This window comes from Copadichromis virginalis, linkage group LG5, assembly GCF_057382275.1.
Source record: "Copadichromis virginalis isolate Kocher_CV1m ecotype Utaka linkage group LG5, C_Virginalis_male_GT1.1, whole genome shotgun sequence".
Classification (NCBI taxonomy): Eukaryota; Metazoa; Chordata; class Actinopteri; order Cichliformes; family Cichlidae; genus Copadichromis; species Copadichromis virginalis.
Genome location: NC_140622.1, coordinates 29,144,587 through 29,162,444, shown reverse-complemented (window position 1 = coordinate 29,162,444; position 17,858 = coordinate 29,144,587). Strand labels below are relative to the sequence as shown.

The 17,858-nt window shown below is 39.3% G+C and overlaps 1 protein-coding gene across 2 annotated transcripts in view; it reads right to left on the bottom strand.

Moving 5' to 3' along the window:
* rims4 (regulating synaptic membrane exocytosis 4) overlaps positions 1-17,232 on the bottom strand; it is a 51,707-nt gene extending 34,475 nt beyond the window's left edge. The window contains exon 1 of one of the 2 annotated variants that reach the window (XM_085457253.1): positions 15,946-17,232. In XM_085457253.1, coding sequence (XP_085313379.1) covers positions 15,946-16,042 — 97 coding nt within the window. In that variant the 5' untranslated portion in view covers positions 16,043-17,232. Of the gene's footprint in view, positions 1-8,000; positions 8,406-15,945 lie in introns of those variants that run through there. The other variant, XM_085457254.1, reaches the window with a different exon arrangement.
* Positions 17,233-17,858: the final 626 nt, after the last annotated feature.

Below are 17,858 nucleotides of genomic sequence, written 5' to 3'. Positions count from 1 at the left end.
GTGAAAACAGATATAAGATCCCTTGAAAAATCATATAATGAAACTTGTATGTTTTGGATACTTACTAAAACAATATATGAAAGTAATGAGAAAGTGGCCACTTTCATGAGTAAATCATGTAAGCCTTATATGATTTACTCATGAAAGTTTTTACTATTTCTTTTCCATATGGGAAGATTCATCCATTCGTTTTTGTCTGCTCTTACAGTTCCGGGTCATTGGGGGCGGAGCCTATGCCAGCTATGATAGGGTGAGAGTTTATCATAAAATATGTTTTTTTAATTACAGTTCTGTTGTTTTTACAAAACAAGCCCTATGAATGAAAACAAGTCCCATCCATTGGCCCCTTAATGCAGTGAGGTCAACCTGTACCCTTACCGGGAAAACAGCCTCAAAGTATAATATTTCCACCTCCACGTGTGACTGTGGAGGTAGATAGTATTCACTTAATCCAAACACTGCTGGTTGAGTTAATGCCAAAGAGTTTGATTTTGATTTCATGTGACCACAGAACTTTATCCCAAACCATCTCTGTATCATTTGCCTGTACATGTTCCCTATGCTTGCAAGCATAGGGGACCTTGGGCGCCATTACCGGTGTAGTGTGTTACCAATGGTGACACACTACACACGAACAAGGCTCCTCCTGTGTAGTTTTGGGCTGATCCACAACCCCTTCTCATGATCATCCTCACCCCATGAGGCAAGATCTTGCATAGAGCTCCAGACTTAGAGCATTTGATGGTCATTTTATAGTTCTTCCATTTCCAAATATTCGCACCAACAGTTGTCACGTTCTCACTAAGCTCCTTGCTGATGGCCTCGTAGCCTATTTAACCCTTGTATAGGTCTATAATTTTGTTTCTGACATCATTTGACTTTGGTTGTGCCCATGGTGATGGAGAGGTTGGACTGGAAGAAACTGATTCTGTGGACAGGTGTGCTTCATACACATGGTAAATGGACTGGTTCACACGCATTCATGCATTGGAGAGCAACTTGGAGTTAGTTTCTTGCCAAGGATATTTGGCATGTAGACTGGAGCAGACAGGTATCGAACCACCAACCTTCTGATTAGTAGGTGACCTGCTCCACCACCCAAGACTTCAGGAGGATCAGGAGGATCTGTAATTTAATGACTGATTAATTGCAATCTGTGTGCCATGTGGGCACAGACTGGATTCTTGCCCACTGGAGCCAGAATTCAAATACTTATTTCACTCAATTGCAGGCAAACAAATTCATAACTATTTACTTTTTGGGTTTTTTATTATTTTTTTTTTTATGAAAATACTTTGTCCTATCAGCGTTTTTTCATCTAGTACATCTGTTTTGACTCTAACCTGATAGTTTTTTTTTATTTTTTTAACGGATCAAAAAGGAAAAAAATCTCGCAGTTTACTACATGCAAAACTTTGCAGTCTTGTAGCCACTGTACTAGTGTTAACATCAGCATCCCAACATGTTCTGACTGTTACTCTAATGATTAGCAGTTTAAAGATTTTTGACTTGCAAAGTTACCATAAGGCAAAACATGCAGTAAGTACCATTGGAGTTTAGTGTATTAGCATCCCAGCATTTGCTAATTGGTAGAAAAGTGGATGTTCAGTGCTAAAGACTGTACTGGACCTGAGGTACAGTACAATGCAGAACAATACATGTTCAGAAACCAAAAAATATTGTCCTCATTAAGATAAAAAGTTAAAAAGACAACTTTTTAAGTTTAAAAAACTGATTAGTTTCAGGTAATCAAACAGGTCCCTGTACAATCTGAAAAGGAAGCATAATAAAGTCAGATATGGTGTAGGATTATCTTATCAGACTAGTGTCTGAACCAGTATAACATTTCTATCCAGCACATTATCAGTGATAATATCTTGATCAAATCAATGGCAGTGCAAGAACCCTTTTTCTACTTACAAGCGATGACTGGACAGTTTTCTTGTGTTGCTGCAGGGAGAATAAATCACTTTAAGGAGCACCAATTTTGTTGGTCCTTTCAATGAAATAAATTTAACATGATTTTGGCTAGTTCTTTGATAAAGGACTCACACGTGCACACAAAAAGCCCTTGTGTAAGCACTCACTCTCACATCCACACAAGAGAGTCCTCTAACCTCTATTACAGCTGGCACTATGGTGATTTGTTCCCGCCAAGGTCTATATTAGAACCGCAGGGCAGTGAAGAGGAATAACTGGTCCAGAATGGAAGCAGAGGCTCCAACAAGCACTTTTTTTAAAAGCAAGAAAATGCCTGAGCAAGGACTTTTGAAAATAGACTCTGAAGAATCAAGTATAACAATGAAATTAGAAAGAAATGGTCCAAAGTTGAGTTAGATCTATATTAGAATTATTTTATACGGACACTAGAGGTCATTTTTAAGGAAACCTTCTCCAAAATATTATAAAGTATTTTACACATCATAACTTAGAGTTGACCTGAAAAAGCACATTTCCTTTTTTACAAGTAGTAACAATCCCAAAACTTATTTTCAAAGTATATTTTCTTGTACCAGCTAATCCAAGCTCACTCTGATATTCTAACAGCTGTTACAGTTTTAAAATTTCATAACGCCAGATGACAAATTGTCTTGTTTTTAATGGATTATTGATAATCTACTGTGTGCACCCCTGGTTTGTCTAAAAATAAAAAAGGACCCAGTAAATAAGGATGTATAGAAAAAGACAGGTTGCATATGTTATCATTAAACAAAAAGCCTAACATCTGTGTTACTTTCTTTTCTTTAGTTAGTCCTCTATCACAGTAAAATGAATTATCTTTCAACATTTTGACAGAAATGTGGATAAAAAAGAATTATGGATACTTTTTGTTCTGATAAACTAGCGAAATATCACTACAAAAGTCTTCGTGTCCTTAAGGTGCTGTTGGAGATAAAATTCTTGGTGGTAAACTGATTCTTGGGGGATTGTAAATGGCGATTAATAGATGTTAAAATATAATTAATTAATTTTGAAATGAATGCTTTCAATTATATGAAAAGAGACCACAAATCCCCAGAGCTGCAAACAGAATTTGGAACACTACTGAGAAAATATCCATGAGCATATCTTTGTACAGTGATGGACTATTTTCTACTCACAAAATCTCTCCCAATGAGAGGACATCATATTAGATTCAGTGCATGTTACATACATCTTTACAGCAACTCCTAATATTCATTACAGAAACATGTTCCATAGAAAATTCAGTTAGAGCCAGTGAACATCTTTACACTCAGTTACTTAGTGTAGATGCAACACTTCTGCAAGAACAGAGACAAAAAGCGTTGGATAATCTGAGCTTAGTCGATCCAATAATAGCATCAGATAATTTTCTAAGCTTTTCGCTATGTAGCTTGAGTTTATTAGCATTATGATACCAAACAAACGGATTGTAAATGTTACTGCTAAAATTCTGAGACATCAGTAGGTGGAGCACATGTTTATCTTCATGCGGTTTCATGAAAAGGGCTCTTTCGCGAGCATTTCAAATTTAAGAAATTCGAGTAAAACTAAATGAAAGCGGTGGCTGTGATATATTTTCTCTTAAGTGTTCACAAATTAAAGCATCAGAAGGGGGAGGTCATGAGGAGGGGAGGTGGGGTGGTTGTGCTGCTAGCTGTAGCCTTAATTTAAATTTATCAGATACGAGAGTGGCAATAAATCTCATCTAGCACTCAAATAAGAACATTTGCCAAATGTTATGGCCTTGACCACTGTCACCCACCCATCTGCTTAACCTCTTCTGTGTTTTCATGATATGTAGATCCTGCTGTGCAGTCCTTGAACCATGATTGGACCCAAGTGCCAATTAGTCTGCTTCCAGGATTCATTCGACCCTGATTGGAAAGGCAACCCATCCAGCTCACCAATCAGCAAACTCACCTTGTTGCTGACATCTAATTTAAGGGAAGCACTGATGTCATTCGGGCAGTGCTGTGATATAATGTGAGCAGCCTGCCTCTGAGTCTCCTGTAGTTCACTGTGTATTCGTCTTTACTGTGCAGATTCTGTTTGGTAGTAATTTGAAGTGAGTTAACACTATGCAGATGTAGTTCAAAGCTGTTTAACTGGTTGTTTTTCTAAAGAGTTTGTTTCATTGAATCATATTACTGCCAATTTATTCAGATTTCAGGACCCTTGTTTTTACTTTTGCAGTTTTGTCTCTTCTTTTTAGTAGCCATTACCATTTTATTGTTCTTCGCTTTACAGTGTTATGTTTCCTTTAGCCGAGCTAAGAAAGGACAAGGACTGAAACTTTTTCTATGAGGACAGAAAAAGTGCATGTTTTCTCAAAAATTATGAATTTTCAGATATCAATTGTTGTCCTCCCTTAAAAAGCTGCTTAAGTGTATACACAAGAGCTGTTTTATTTGCCAGAAAAAGGACATAGTGTAAAATATATTTTGCTGACACATTTAATGTATTTGTCTTCCAAAAATCTCTTTGGAAATATGATAATAACACAGAAAACACAACAAAATACAGCTGTAGTGAAAAAAAATATACAGATGTTGGACTAATTTAGTTTCTAATTCAAATTCAGTTTTATTTATATATATATCGCCAAATCATAACAACAGTCATGTCATTGTGCTTCATTGTGAGGTAGACACCCTACAATAATAAAGGGAAAACACCAAGCATCAGTAAGCAAGCACTTGGCAAAGGTGGAAAGGAAAAACCCCTTTTTAACAGGAAGAAACCTCTGACAAACCCGGCTCATTTGCTGTAACCAGTTAGGGGTAAGGAAGGGAAACAAGGGTATGGGAAATCAAGATTTCCACTCACTAAGATGCTTTAAAATAATAAATCTGTCATTAATTCCTTTTCTTTTTCTACAATATATTGAATTATTTGAGTGAGAGGTTTTATTTAGACCCAGAATGGGTCTAAGCACTGACTGTGGTGTCTGCAACATCTCGCAAAAATGATGTTCAAGCAACAAAAATAAAATCCAAGTTGCTATAACTCATAGCTAGTTTTTGACAGCACGGAAGATGGGCATAATGTCAGAAAACAGAGAGGTGAAGAGTCAGGTCACTGCACAGGAAGAAAGGACTGCCAAAAGAGGAAAAGGAGCGGGAAAAAATTATGACAGGTGAGAGCAGGAGGTGAAGGAGACAGCAGAAAATTAGAGGCAATGATGGCTGAAAAGAGGTGAGGGAAGACAATGAAACATGATGATAAAAGAGAAGAACGAAAGGAAGAAGAGTCCAAAAACAAATTGGACAAAGGGGGAAACTATGAAGTAGGAAAAGTTTTTTTTTTACTTAATATTTCTATTTAACTCATTAAAGGTTCTAGTAATCACAGCAGTTTACCAGGAGCCTGAGCAGGAAGTGGTGATTTTAACCTGTCATGAGAGACAATGGGAGGTGGCTGTCAAAGCTCGTCGGATCAACACATTCAAATTGCCTCTTGGTGGCTTCCTGTCATTACCACACAAAGCACGGCTGTTAACAGGCTGTGGCATTAAGAATGAAATCTCACTCTCATTCATTATGTAACGGTATGTTTGGAGAGGAATCGCAGAGGCTGTCTCGTCTGGCTTTGTCTCCACTTGAAACCCACGTCAACTTGACTTCCTGCTCTCAGGCTGTCACAATGCAGCCTGTCAAGACAGTCAGGCATCATTCAGACCTTCATTTCATTTCTGTACTCATCTTACGTATTTTTTTTTCTACCTTTCCCTAATTCTTTGGCTTTCTTGTTATTTTTAGTCCTTGCTTGGATCCCTGCATCTCGTCCTAGTGTCTGAGTCCAGCCCCTATTTGGAACTATGTCAGTCTGAAATCTGAAGGGGTATTTAAAAGGAGATCAGTTATTTTAAGCACCCCCAGTGAGTTAGTTGCCAGTGTAAATGGTGTCTGGAAAGCACAAATTCTACAATAGGGTCCAGCATAGAAATCGATTTATTTCATCAATTATCTAGTATCACTGAAAGCAAGAACGCTTCAGAGTGCCAGATGGTTCTAGCTCGCTGTCAGCAAGTAATCCATTCATTTGCAGGCCTGCTACACCAAGAGAATGCTTTTTGCAATAGATATAAGCCGCAATATCTGATAGCTAGTCGCTCATGTTTTATTAGAACCTCATGAGTTGCTGACTGCTTTAAAGGTCTGCTGCATTCACATCTCATTTGCCTAACATACTGCTGAATGAGGAATCGGGCAGCTGTTTAAACTACATTTTATGCTACAATTCGCAGAATGCATGCAAATACAGAGCTGCTCTTGGCCAGATGCACTGATATGACAAAATCTTTTACATTTCTACACAACTAAGTTTCCATTTACACTTGGGATAATTTTAATCACTGGGTGAATTAAATTAAAAGATTTTTTATTTTGGGTGTGATTTTTACAAAGGTTGAACTGTGCAGGTGGATAACTTAGTAGTAGCAGGACACATTTTCAGTGAACCCATTGCTAGCAAATTCAGTATCAACACTATGCATCTGCACACGTAACAAATGCTTGACTTGATCTGAGCTTGTGCTTATGTCACACAGATTGAATATGAGTGCTGTTAGGTCTTTTGGAGTCCATTAAAACACAAAATAACAAACAAAAAATGTTTTTGTTTTTGAATGGATGTTGGTTTCTGTTTGGATCTACACAACCAGACAATACTGCCAGTAACACAACATAAGGAAGCAAGAAGGACACACAAAGGATGCGGAGTAAGAGCTGGTAAATGGCTGAAACAGGAAACCTTTGCCAATAATGCAACACATGCGCACAGTAAGGGGCTCTGTTCTGTGGTGGTTGGCATAGCTATTCGTTATTATAGTAAAGATGGTGGTGTGTGCTTTTTCTTTTATTTTCAATTAGAATTGCATTTGTTTTGTGCTTTGGATGCTGATCGTGATGTGAAAATAAAGAAACCATAATGCTGTGCAGCTGAGTAGTACTAGCGTGAGCTGTAGGAAAAAACTTACCATCCTTTTTAAGCTTTTTTCCCCCTTTTTTATTTAATATTTAAAAAAAAATTTCACTCAGACTGAACTGGTGATCCGAGGTCCCCTTTACTGCCCAAATAATTACTCTTAGGCATTTCATTAATGTCTTTCAAGCAGTAACAATCGTCTCTAAAAGGACCTTGCCATTTCCTTGATTTCCATTTTGCTTTGTGTTCAATCTGAATAAGGCTTCAAAGAAATTCAAACTGTCTTCTACAAAGCAGTGAGCGACATTCGGCACAGAGAATTTGCCAACATTAGATCTTCGTCTCCTCGCAGCTCTTTCATTCCCATTGGTGTGAAAAGAGACGAGCTGCTGGTTTGTTAAAGAGGATGTCATATTGCATTATAATCTCCGGGTAAGAAATTCATCAAACCTTCCCCTGCCATGTGGCGCTGCTGACGTGCTTTTGTACCCCGTGGAGAAAAACACTGTGTTAAAGCAACAACTCGATCTCTGTTCCCGCATCAGACTAAAACACACCTAAGAACACACTCCCTGCTGCCATATTGCTCAGTATAACAAATGAACACCTGCAGCCTTTTCCTCCCTCCCTCCAGCCCCTCCTCCTTGCCCTCCCTATAGAATAGACCTCCTTTCCTGGCAGTCCATTTTTTTTACTCTTGACTTTTCTGGGTCGTCTCTCTAGCTTAGAAGCACACCAGAGACCTCTCTGCTTTTTCTGTTCTTCTCCTCAGTTCTTCCGCTACTAATTCATATCTTTGGCATCTTTCTTTCAGTTATTTTCATAAAGAACACTACTGCACAGACTTTGCCTTATTTTGACTTGGAAATATTTTGCTCTTTTCCTTAATCTCTCCACTGCCTTCTCTTCATACACTTGGCCTCTGTGTGACTTCACAGCAGAACAGAAGAGGAAAACGAGTTGTTATTCAATGAAGGGGAGCAGGGGAAGGAGGAAAAGAAAAAAACAAGAGATGCAAGAAGGAAGAGAGCATGAAAGATTTAACTTCTTTTTAAAGCAAGAAGGGAAAAGGAGACCTATTGTGCTATTGTACTTTTTTTCAGTCTTACCTTCTTCGTCCCTCCTCATGCTCTTCTTTTCACCTTTACCACTTTTGTCCTATTCCTCCGTATCTATCGCCAGCTGATGTTTGACTGATATCCTCTTTCTTCATGTCATTTTTCCATCCTGCTTCTTTTCTTTACTCGCTCCACTTATGCTCATCATACATAAGTCCCAACTCCCTTCCTCTCAATTTCCCTTCATGTCATTCTGCTCACTCTCTCTCTCCTGATTTGCAGAAGGCTAATGTCCCAGATCCTCCTTTTAGAAGTGACATCTCGTCTAGCTGCTTTATGAAGCCATAATACCTGATGCACATTCGTACTTCACACACACACACATTTAACACTTTCATTTCTAACTAAAAGGTAGTTCTTTTAATGTTTCTATAGGAAATCTGGATTCTGCAGTTTAAATAAATAGACACTAACACGTGTCCTCGCAGAGGAGCAGTCCAAGTGTAAACCTGTACATAATCCTGCTGTTGATCTTCAGATTTCATCCTAAATTAGCTAAGTAAGGGATAAAATCACCACTTTGGAAGATTTTCCTAATTTCCTTCTCCTTATGAGAACATTTTGTTCCCACAAGCAAAGAATTACTGCAGCACACACACTCACACAATGAAATATAAAGTCAATTAATCTCCCAGTACAGCAGCACCAGGAGCGCCTGTTCTGTTTCTATTAGAGTTTTTTTTTTCTCTATCTGATTAATGGCAGGATTAGAGTGAACGAGAACAAGTCTGAGAGGAAAAAAAGTGTTCTCCCTAAAACACTTAAACATTATTGTTTTCATTTTCATTTTACATTCAAAGAAAAAGAGAACTTGTCTCTGCTGGTTGTATTTTTTGTACACAGCATTTTTTTTTTTTTAAATCAGATAGACAAAAAAAATCTAGTTTTGGACTCTGGAAAATAAAACTGGACCGCATTCATATAGTATTGTCCTAGCCTTATTTACTACTTAAAGTACTTGCAGCTGTTAATTGGACAAGCAGGGCTAGTACAATGAAATTTGCAGGATCAATCAGGGGCTGAACAACACAACAGTGTAGAGAACACAATAACATGCAATTTCAAATAAGATAAAATGGCTCAACTTGGGGAATGGCAAAATACAATACAGTATCACACAATGTATTATAGAATAAGAAAAACGTGCAATAGCACCAGACTAGTGACCTCATAGGTCGTCTATATAAAGTAGATCACTCAGAAACACCAGCCACAGCTATGGATATTTAGATGATGTTTACTTTATACAGATGATTTCTAAAAATCCACAAATGTAATTTAAATAATTTACTGACAATAAGACTAATATTTTTTACTTACAATTTAAGGACCTTACATTGATTTTTTTTTACTGATTGTGTTTCTCTGTATCTTTCACACATTACCAGTGTGCGTCTCTGGGTTTTGGACCCTGTCCCGTGCTGATGGATAGGATGTTGTGTTATATGAGATCATATTTGCAACTGACACAAATTAAAGCTTGTTGGAAAATAAATAAATAAATAAGCTGAGACACATCACTCATCCAATAAAGTAAAGATATGAGGCTTTCCATTTCAATTCAACCATCTCACAAGTTCTTTAGGCTCAATTGTTCAGCTTTTTGCATGAAGCATTTTTCATGGAATAATATCGAGTGCTGCTATGAATGCCTTTACTTTTACTTTCCAGTGATGATACTTATCCCACTTATGGTAGACACTCAGGTGCAGTTTTGTAGGAAGATTTGACAAAAACATATCATAGAAGAGGCACAACAATTAGTTTCTGCATCCACTGAAGGGGGAATCAGCTCAGAATAAAATGCAGCAACGCATACTGAGAAGCTTTCATTAATTACATCGCTAAATTGGAGCATTTCTCACTATGTTATCACTCTCGTCACTTTCCTTTAAAAAGCACAGCTGAGTGCAACAAGAGGACATTCGGCAGCAAAGTGTGTAAAGTCAGAACCAGAAGGAGAAAATAAGAAAGTGGCATTTGCGCTTTACGGCATAAAGTTACTTCTGGAATAAACTCCATTACTGTGAGATTCACTGTTCCCTGGGACGTTGGTTCAAACAGATGATAGGGGAAAAAATGCATGCACTGATGACTGGCTTTCATATTTGACATTAACGTAATCCTGGAGAATCAACTCAGCTGTCAGTCTGTCACCTAAATGGTGAAACCTGACACCTGAATTGCTAATAACACATGCATGGCCTACATAAGGCTGTGTGTCATCAGCTGGGGCATGTACTGTAAGCATGAATTCATTTATTGTTGTTTATTTTTTAACTATCAGGGAGTACATAAACTCTATTTACATGAATCACAGCTCATTTCCCACTTATTTGGTCAATTAAAAGGCTTACAATTAAGGATCAGTCGTCCTTTTTTTTTACCAACCTACAACTGTTCTGCTTTTCCCAATTATGTGGTGGCTGTTTCATTTTAACGGGGACCTATTATTATGGAGTTGAAAATAATCCTTATTTATCTTATACTGGGTTGTAGTGTGGCCCCTGAGTTGGTTTGCCAGTCTGGAGGTGCTTTAGCTCATTTCCTGTTAAGACCACTTTCTTTTAAAGCTGTTTTTTCTCCTGAGTGAGCAGAAAAAACTGTCTCAAACAGAACATTTAGAAAAGTGTGAATCCAGGGATTACTTGTACATACCCTGAGCTCAGTACTTAAACCTTCCCCATGTTTACACCACCATTTTATCAGTATATTGTATATGTCCGTCTTCTATTTGTTCAGCTACTCCTTTTAGGGGTTTGCACACCTTCCATTTCTCTCAGAATCCTCCTCTGTCACACCAACCCTCCAAATGTCCTTCTCAGTGGTTGTCCTATTCTCCTGCCTGGCAGCTCCATATTCAACATCCTTTGTGCAACATATCCACTATTTCTCCTCTGCACAGGTCCAAGTCAACGTGCCCTAGACTCGCCCCTCTAAAATATGCTCATTTCTAATCCTGTCCATTCTTATCAGTCACAAGAAAAATCTCCAGCTGTGCCTCCTGTCTTCCTGTTAGTGCCACCGTCTCCAAACTGTAAGTCATAGCAGGTCTCACTACCATCTTGTAAATTTCCCGGTTATTCCTGCTGCGATCCTTCTGGAACAAATCACTCCTGATACTCATCTCTACCCTCGTCACCCTGTCTACACTCTCTTTTTCACCTCTCTTGTGCACTGTCTACTGCTTTAGGTGGTGAACTCCAGGTACTTAAACGCAGTCACCCTTACTACCTGTTTTCCTTTCAGTTTCACTGCTACATCTGTCTCCCTCTCACTCATACACATATTCTGTCTTGCATTATTCACCTTTACTCCTCTTCTCTTGAGTGCATACCTCCACTTTTCCAGGCTCTCTTTCACCTTCTCCCTACTCTCACTGCAGATCACACTGTGATCCTAGTCCACAGAAACTCCTGCTTGACCTCATTTATCAACCTGTCCATCAACACTGCAAACACGAAGATGCTCAGAGCCAGTCCCAAATGTAATCCCACCCCTCCCTCCTCTGACCCATCTGTCACTCCTACTACACACACCTCACCACTGTCGCACTGTCCTCATGACCTGCTACAGCCTCACATACTTATCTGTAATTCCTGACTTCCTCATAAAATGCCACTCTTCCTCTCTCTTATGCTTTTTGTAGATCCACAAAGACACAGTGTAGCTCCATCTGACCTTCTGCATATTTCCCTATCAGCATTCTCAAAGCAAACATCATCATCGCTGCTCCTTCCTGGCATGAAGCCATGCTGCTGCCCACTGATTGTCACCTTAATCATGTGATGTAATTTTGAGGTTTCCATATTGTGTCACCTCTATTTGACAGTAAAAGGTAAATATTATATCTGTCATATGTAATACTTATTCAGAGCTCAATCTAATCCCAATATAATAAATTACATTTTTAATATTACACACAGGATAAACATTACTGACCAAATACAGAGTGCAAATATACTCCAAAACAAGGCAGCGGTGTGCTGTCAGTGACCAAGCTAAGCAAACAAACAAGCAGGACACAGGTCAATTTGCAGAAGTGTTAAGAAATACTTCCATGAATAAAATGGATGTGTTTTAGCTATAAAACACACTCAAGCCAAGCAATTTCTTCTCCTCATCTGACCGTCAAAACAAGTAGTTGTGATGGCTTCTAAAATCCTACAATTGCTTTTAGCAGTTCTTTTAAAGTAAATTTAAATCCAGCACATCAGTGAGATGTACCCTTGCAGATAGGGCTACTGTCTTGCCTTGCTTCTACTTTTTCACCTGTTCTTTCTTATTGTTGTTAGAACAGTACTCTCCTTCCTGTGCTGTCAGAGAAGCATATTTGAATTGAGCTGAAATGAAGCGAGAGAGAGAGGACAAATGAAACAAAGAGAGCAAGGGAAGGGGAAAAAGGAAGGGGAAGGGAAACAAGAAGTCAAGCGATTAAAAGGCAATTTAAGGTGGAAAGACAGAGCTAACCTGCAAACAGGATTTCAAAACTGCAGAGTGAAAATGGCTCAGGGAGGGAGTGAAGGCTTGAGAGAGCATGTGAGAGAGACAATGAGACAGAAAACGGGAGAGAGAGAATTAACCTGCAATCAGGCCTCTATTTAGCTGCAGTCAGCCACAATCAGCAGCCATATTAGCATTTAATTAGATGGAGAGCCACAAACCACGGCCTGTCGCTTCGCTCTGATTACCTCACACACTGCTTTCATGTTCCTATGTGTGCGCGCTTGTATCTTGAGGCTTACCTGCGTATTTGCTCATACAGCATACCTACGATCACAAATGCCTGTACATATAAATTTGTTTGTCTAGACATGGGAATACGTCTATTTGTCAATGCATGAGTGCTCATAGAAGAGCGTGCTTGTGCTGGTAAGAGACTGAGCTTTCCCGTGCAGTGCTTACACCATGAAATGACTGCTTGAGTATTAGTTTTGATTCATCCTGAATACCATTCTACATGTACAATGAGATTGTGGGTGCTCCACACCAACTGTGCCTGAATAAAATATAAAAAGTAGACAGCAGGAATAAATAACAAACAGGAGAAAGATAAACAATCAAGAGGAATATATACAAAAAAATAGGAGAAAGACAGACATTAGAGAACAAAAAATAGTTGCAAAGTTCTTAAAAGTAGTGCAAAGAAAAGTCTGAATAGAGTCCCTATGTCAGAGGCCTGAGTCATGGGGTTACTCATACCATGGCTCAGATTGGTGAGGTGGGTGGGATGTGGGGGGATAGTGTTTGTTAACAATCTGAATGCCCCAGGGGAAGAACCTGTTTGTGATCCTGGAGGTGTGGGACCTGATTGACCAGAGGGCAGCTGGTCAAACGGGTGGTGGGCGGGGTGTAAGGGTTCACCTGTGATTTTGGCACTGGTTTTCCTGACACACGAGGATTTGGCTATGGCCTCATGAGGTAGCAGAGGGCAGCCAATTATTTTTTTTGGGTGGTGTTAGTTACCCTCTGCGTAGCCTTCCTGTTCTCAGTTGTGGCCCCTGCATACCAAACACCCAGGCAGCAGGAGAGCACGCTCTCCACTGAGGAGGGGAAGAAGGCCAGCAGCAGCTTCCGGTCCAGGTTATTCTTCCTCAGCACACGGAGGAAGTACAGCCACTGCTGGTCCTTCTCCAGGGTGTTGGTGTTGTGGGTCCAGGTGAAGTCAACAGAGATAACCACACTAATGTGTGTGTGTCTGTGTGCTCTTGAGCAGGCGCAGGTGTACACAATATTTCTAAAAACAGTCCTCTAAGCGCTGGTTTGGTTAGACACAGCTGCTGCATGTGTTGGTTTGAAAACTGCTATGATTTACTATGTAAATAATTATAACAGGTGGTCTCAGCCAATAATGGCTCATGTTCCAACTATTCCAATACTTCTAACTGTCTTTAAAATAAGAAAAATGCAGACTGCTGCCGTTTGGGCCTTTTATCTCTCCTGTATGATTTAGAAATGTCTGTGACACAAGAGCAGCATTTACACTTTTAAATTCACAGTTAAAATGTCCTTAAGGATGAACATTTTATACACATCTCTGTATATGGGCCAGCCTGTTATTTGATCTCACAGCTTTTAGATCTATGGCTATCTCTGCAATGTGTAGGTTTCCGCAAAAACAATAAAAAGCACTTCTGCATGTGTGTGGACAACATTAATAAGAGTTTGTCATAAAATGTAACTCTAAAAGTTATTGGTTTTAGAGTTACATTTTAACAAATAGACCAAGTCTTCAAAACAGAGTAACACATAAATAATTTAAGACTTGTTTTAATTTTGATCTTCTGTGTTTTAAGAATGATATGCACCAAACTTGTGTAGATTTTCAAAATCATTTGGCAATATATACTGTATGAACATATGGGATACATTTTAACATGACTTTTCTTAATAGTGTGGTAAAAACATGCATTATAACCAAACAAAGGTAATTTCATAAAGGTAATCAAGTCAATCAAACAGCCACAACAAGTGGATTGTAAGGAAGGTGTTTGTGTGTTTTTCACTGTTGTTTTCATGTTAACTGTGTGGAATTTGTTTTTTTTCAATTACAATGAAAAGTTTCTTATAAATTTTTTTATACATGAACATTGTGTTCCCCATTTACATTCTTTATACCAAAAATAAAAACCCTGGTGAAGCCAATTTACCAGGATTTTTTATATATATATATCTCTCTTTAGATGGATTAAAAGCACTTTTGCCCTTTATGTCAATTCGTTTCCACATATGTTGTTAACCTTGATACGATGCGTGGTTTCCTTTGGAAAGACAGTCATAACACAGTTTATCCACCACAGCTCATTGTCCTCCAATGTTACTTAACAAACAAACAACAGGAAACAGAAAAAAATGCATACTCTGCCAAATAATCCAGTATGAATTGGGCTCTAGAAAAGATATTAGTAATGCAGTTTTCTAGGCAGGATTAATACGACAGTGAATCAGAGGTTACGTAGTTTGCAATAATACCAGTTCAGGAGCAAAATACATTACATCATCTAATGCATCCAGTTTGAGGAATTACTTTATCCTACCAGCAATCTCATCAATGAAAGTGGATATAAGTGTGCATAGGCTTTGCTGTCTTTCTCCCTCTGCATAGTTGCAATGACAATCTGAACAATGAGAACCTGACAATGAAACCACAGAGGCATGAACGTACAGTATATGTGGTATACAGCGCAGAGACAAACATATGCAACACATGATATACCACAGCGCCACGCTCAGTCATAGACACACATACAGAGATGTAATGTCGATATCACTGGTAAAGATTTTCACTTCTTTTTATGCACTTAACATATCTGCTCTTCAAAGTGTTAGAATAGTAGAAAATGCACATTATCTACCCACAGTTCTGCTAAAAGTCCAACACAGTAATACCAGCTTACTCTCATACCTGACAGAATGCTTAAACTGACAATGACAACCAAAGCCACAAGAGTCTCTGCAGACATGACATATCCATATTTATAACTTTAGCGCCTCTAGTGGGGCAGATATAGACAGACAGTCTCAGAGCATGATTGCTTTTATTTTTAGTTGTTGTTCACTTTGTTTCAGTAAAATATTGATAGATAATAGTTCCTATTAAAGTAATATATTACTATCTTTGTGGTTGTAGTGCTAGGCACTGCTCTCTTATGTGGTATTTTTAAATGACCTCCATCCACTATAAAAAAATGACTGATAAAATATTGAATATTAAAAATTGAAAAAAAAAGGAAAAAACTACCTATTAGGTTTTAGATCAATGAACCCATGCTGAAAGGAGATTGTCCTTCAAGTTCTGGCAGGTTTTACATAACTCACTGCCTAACAGACACAAATAATGTATCTTGGAGGCCTGTGTTTTATGAATTAATCCATCAGTCATGTTGATGTCCTTTGCAGGTTTGCGCATATGTGTGTGTGTTTCATTACCACTTACCTCCATCATCCTCATCAAAGGAGTTCATGCAGGGGAAGTAGATAGCGAGGGCCTCAAAGGACGCTGACAGGCTGATGCGGCTCTGCGACCTCTCCATGTAGAGGCCCGTCGTCGGGCCCGGGTCGGCCGGCTTGGCCAAGCGCGGCTGGGCATTTTTCACGCGGAGTACGGCTCGCGGCGTCTTGGATGGTTGTCAGCTGCCCCCCACGGCAGATCCACTTCACTCCAAAAAGAACAGTCAAATGAGAGCCCCAAGGCACTCACACCGACTTGAATCGGTGCAGAAAGTTACTTGCACTGACTGGTGGCACAAGTTGACATGAAATAAAGTTTTTGCTGTTCGTCTTTCTCTGTATGTGAAATTAATGTCCTCTGGTGCAAAAACATGATAGAAATCTGAAATGTGGAAAGATATACGTCAAGGTTGCTCACTTTTGATCAGGTAAATAATTTCAAAGAATAATTATGGATCTATCTGTGACCGTGTGCTCCAGGGTTAGGTCTCTCTTTTCCTGTCATCTCTCCTCTAGTTATTGGCTTCTGGTTTGTTGATCCTCATGTGCATTGTCCTTTTCATGTCTCTCATGTCGTCAGAAGTCAAAATGAGAGTCAGGTGGAACTACTGACGGCACCCGATCTCACCTGCACCGTTAAAACGAGATCTTGCTCTTTGATTCACAGCAAAACTCCCTAAACTCTGCACTCTGCATGCCAGTCTAACATCCTCCTGTTTGTGCATTCAAAGCTCGAATTTCTTCCTTAGATCCCAGTGTAGAAAGGAAGATGTGGATGTGAGGAGACACTGATGGTGGAGGTGGTGCTGACGCCCAGCAACGTGTTGCTTTACGACTGAATCAAAGCTTTTGGTTCCTGTCGCTCAGCACTGTTAATTCCTTCCTCTTTGTACAGAGCAAAAGCATTTCTTTCAGACAGAGAAACTGACCACGAGATGCCAGGAGCTGTTCCCAGTCTGCTTCATTTCCAAGCCCAGAACATCAGTTGTAGCAGCAATTGCAAGTGAGGGCAATCTGTTGCTTCTGCTCTGCTTTCAACTGTATTACAATTGATGTTCTGCCGTAAATGTTCTTAATTGTTTTCTGTCAGCAGTTGTCGACTTCGTCCTCCTCCGTCAGTCCTGTGCCGCTCTGATGCCGTGCCGATGCTCCACTGACTGTCTGCTCCAGAGACGGGAGAGGACAGAGAGAGAGAGTAAAAGAGATGTGTGAGCGAAAGAGAGAGAGAGACTGCACTGTTAAACAGCTTGTGTCTGACTGGACTCATTCACTGGCAAGCTGCATGGAGAGGGAGATGGAGCGGGGGGAATTGGAGGGGGAGGGAGGATGGATGAGAGGGGAAAGCAGAAACGGGGGGGAGAGACAGAGAGCAAGAAGGCAGGAAAAAGGCGGTGGGAGAGGGGACAGAGTGCAGACTGTTGCCTGCAGCCCAACCAATCAAAATGTGGATGAGGGAATATGGGTGTGGCTTGGGGATTGTCGAGGAGATGTAGGGCAGTACAAGTGCACATCGTCTCTCACTCGTTCTCCTTATGTTTCAGTAACCATTAACCTTTTTTTTTGAGAAAATATCACAAATGCATAAAAGAAGCCAGCAGTCACTTTTACAATGGTAAAAAAAATACATCTTTCTTTAATTTCCATACTGAAAGATGAAGCTGAGGTATGATATTATTTAGGATCTCAACCCTCCTAAAGTAATCCACAAAAACACAACTTCAAAATGGGTCAGTGGTTGTACTTTTATTTTCCCTTAGTGTTTTCATATCCGGAGAAACCCTTAGGCATTTCTATCTAACCAGCTGGACACACTAATAAGATTTAATTAAGCTTAATATGGATGTTGCTTTCAATCTATTGATCAAAAACATAATTTAGAAAAAAAATTATAAATATAAT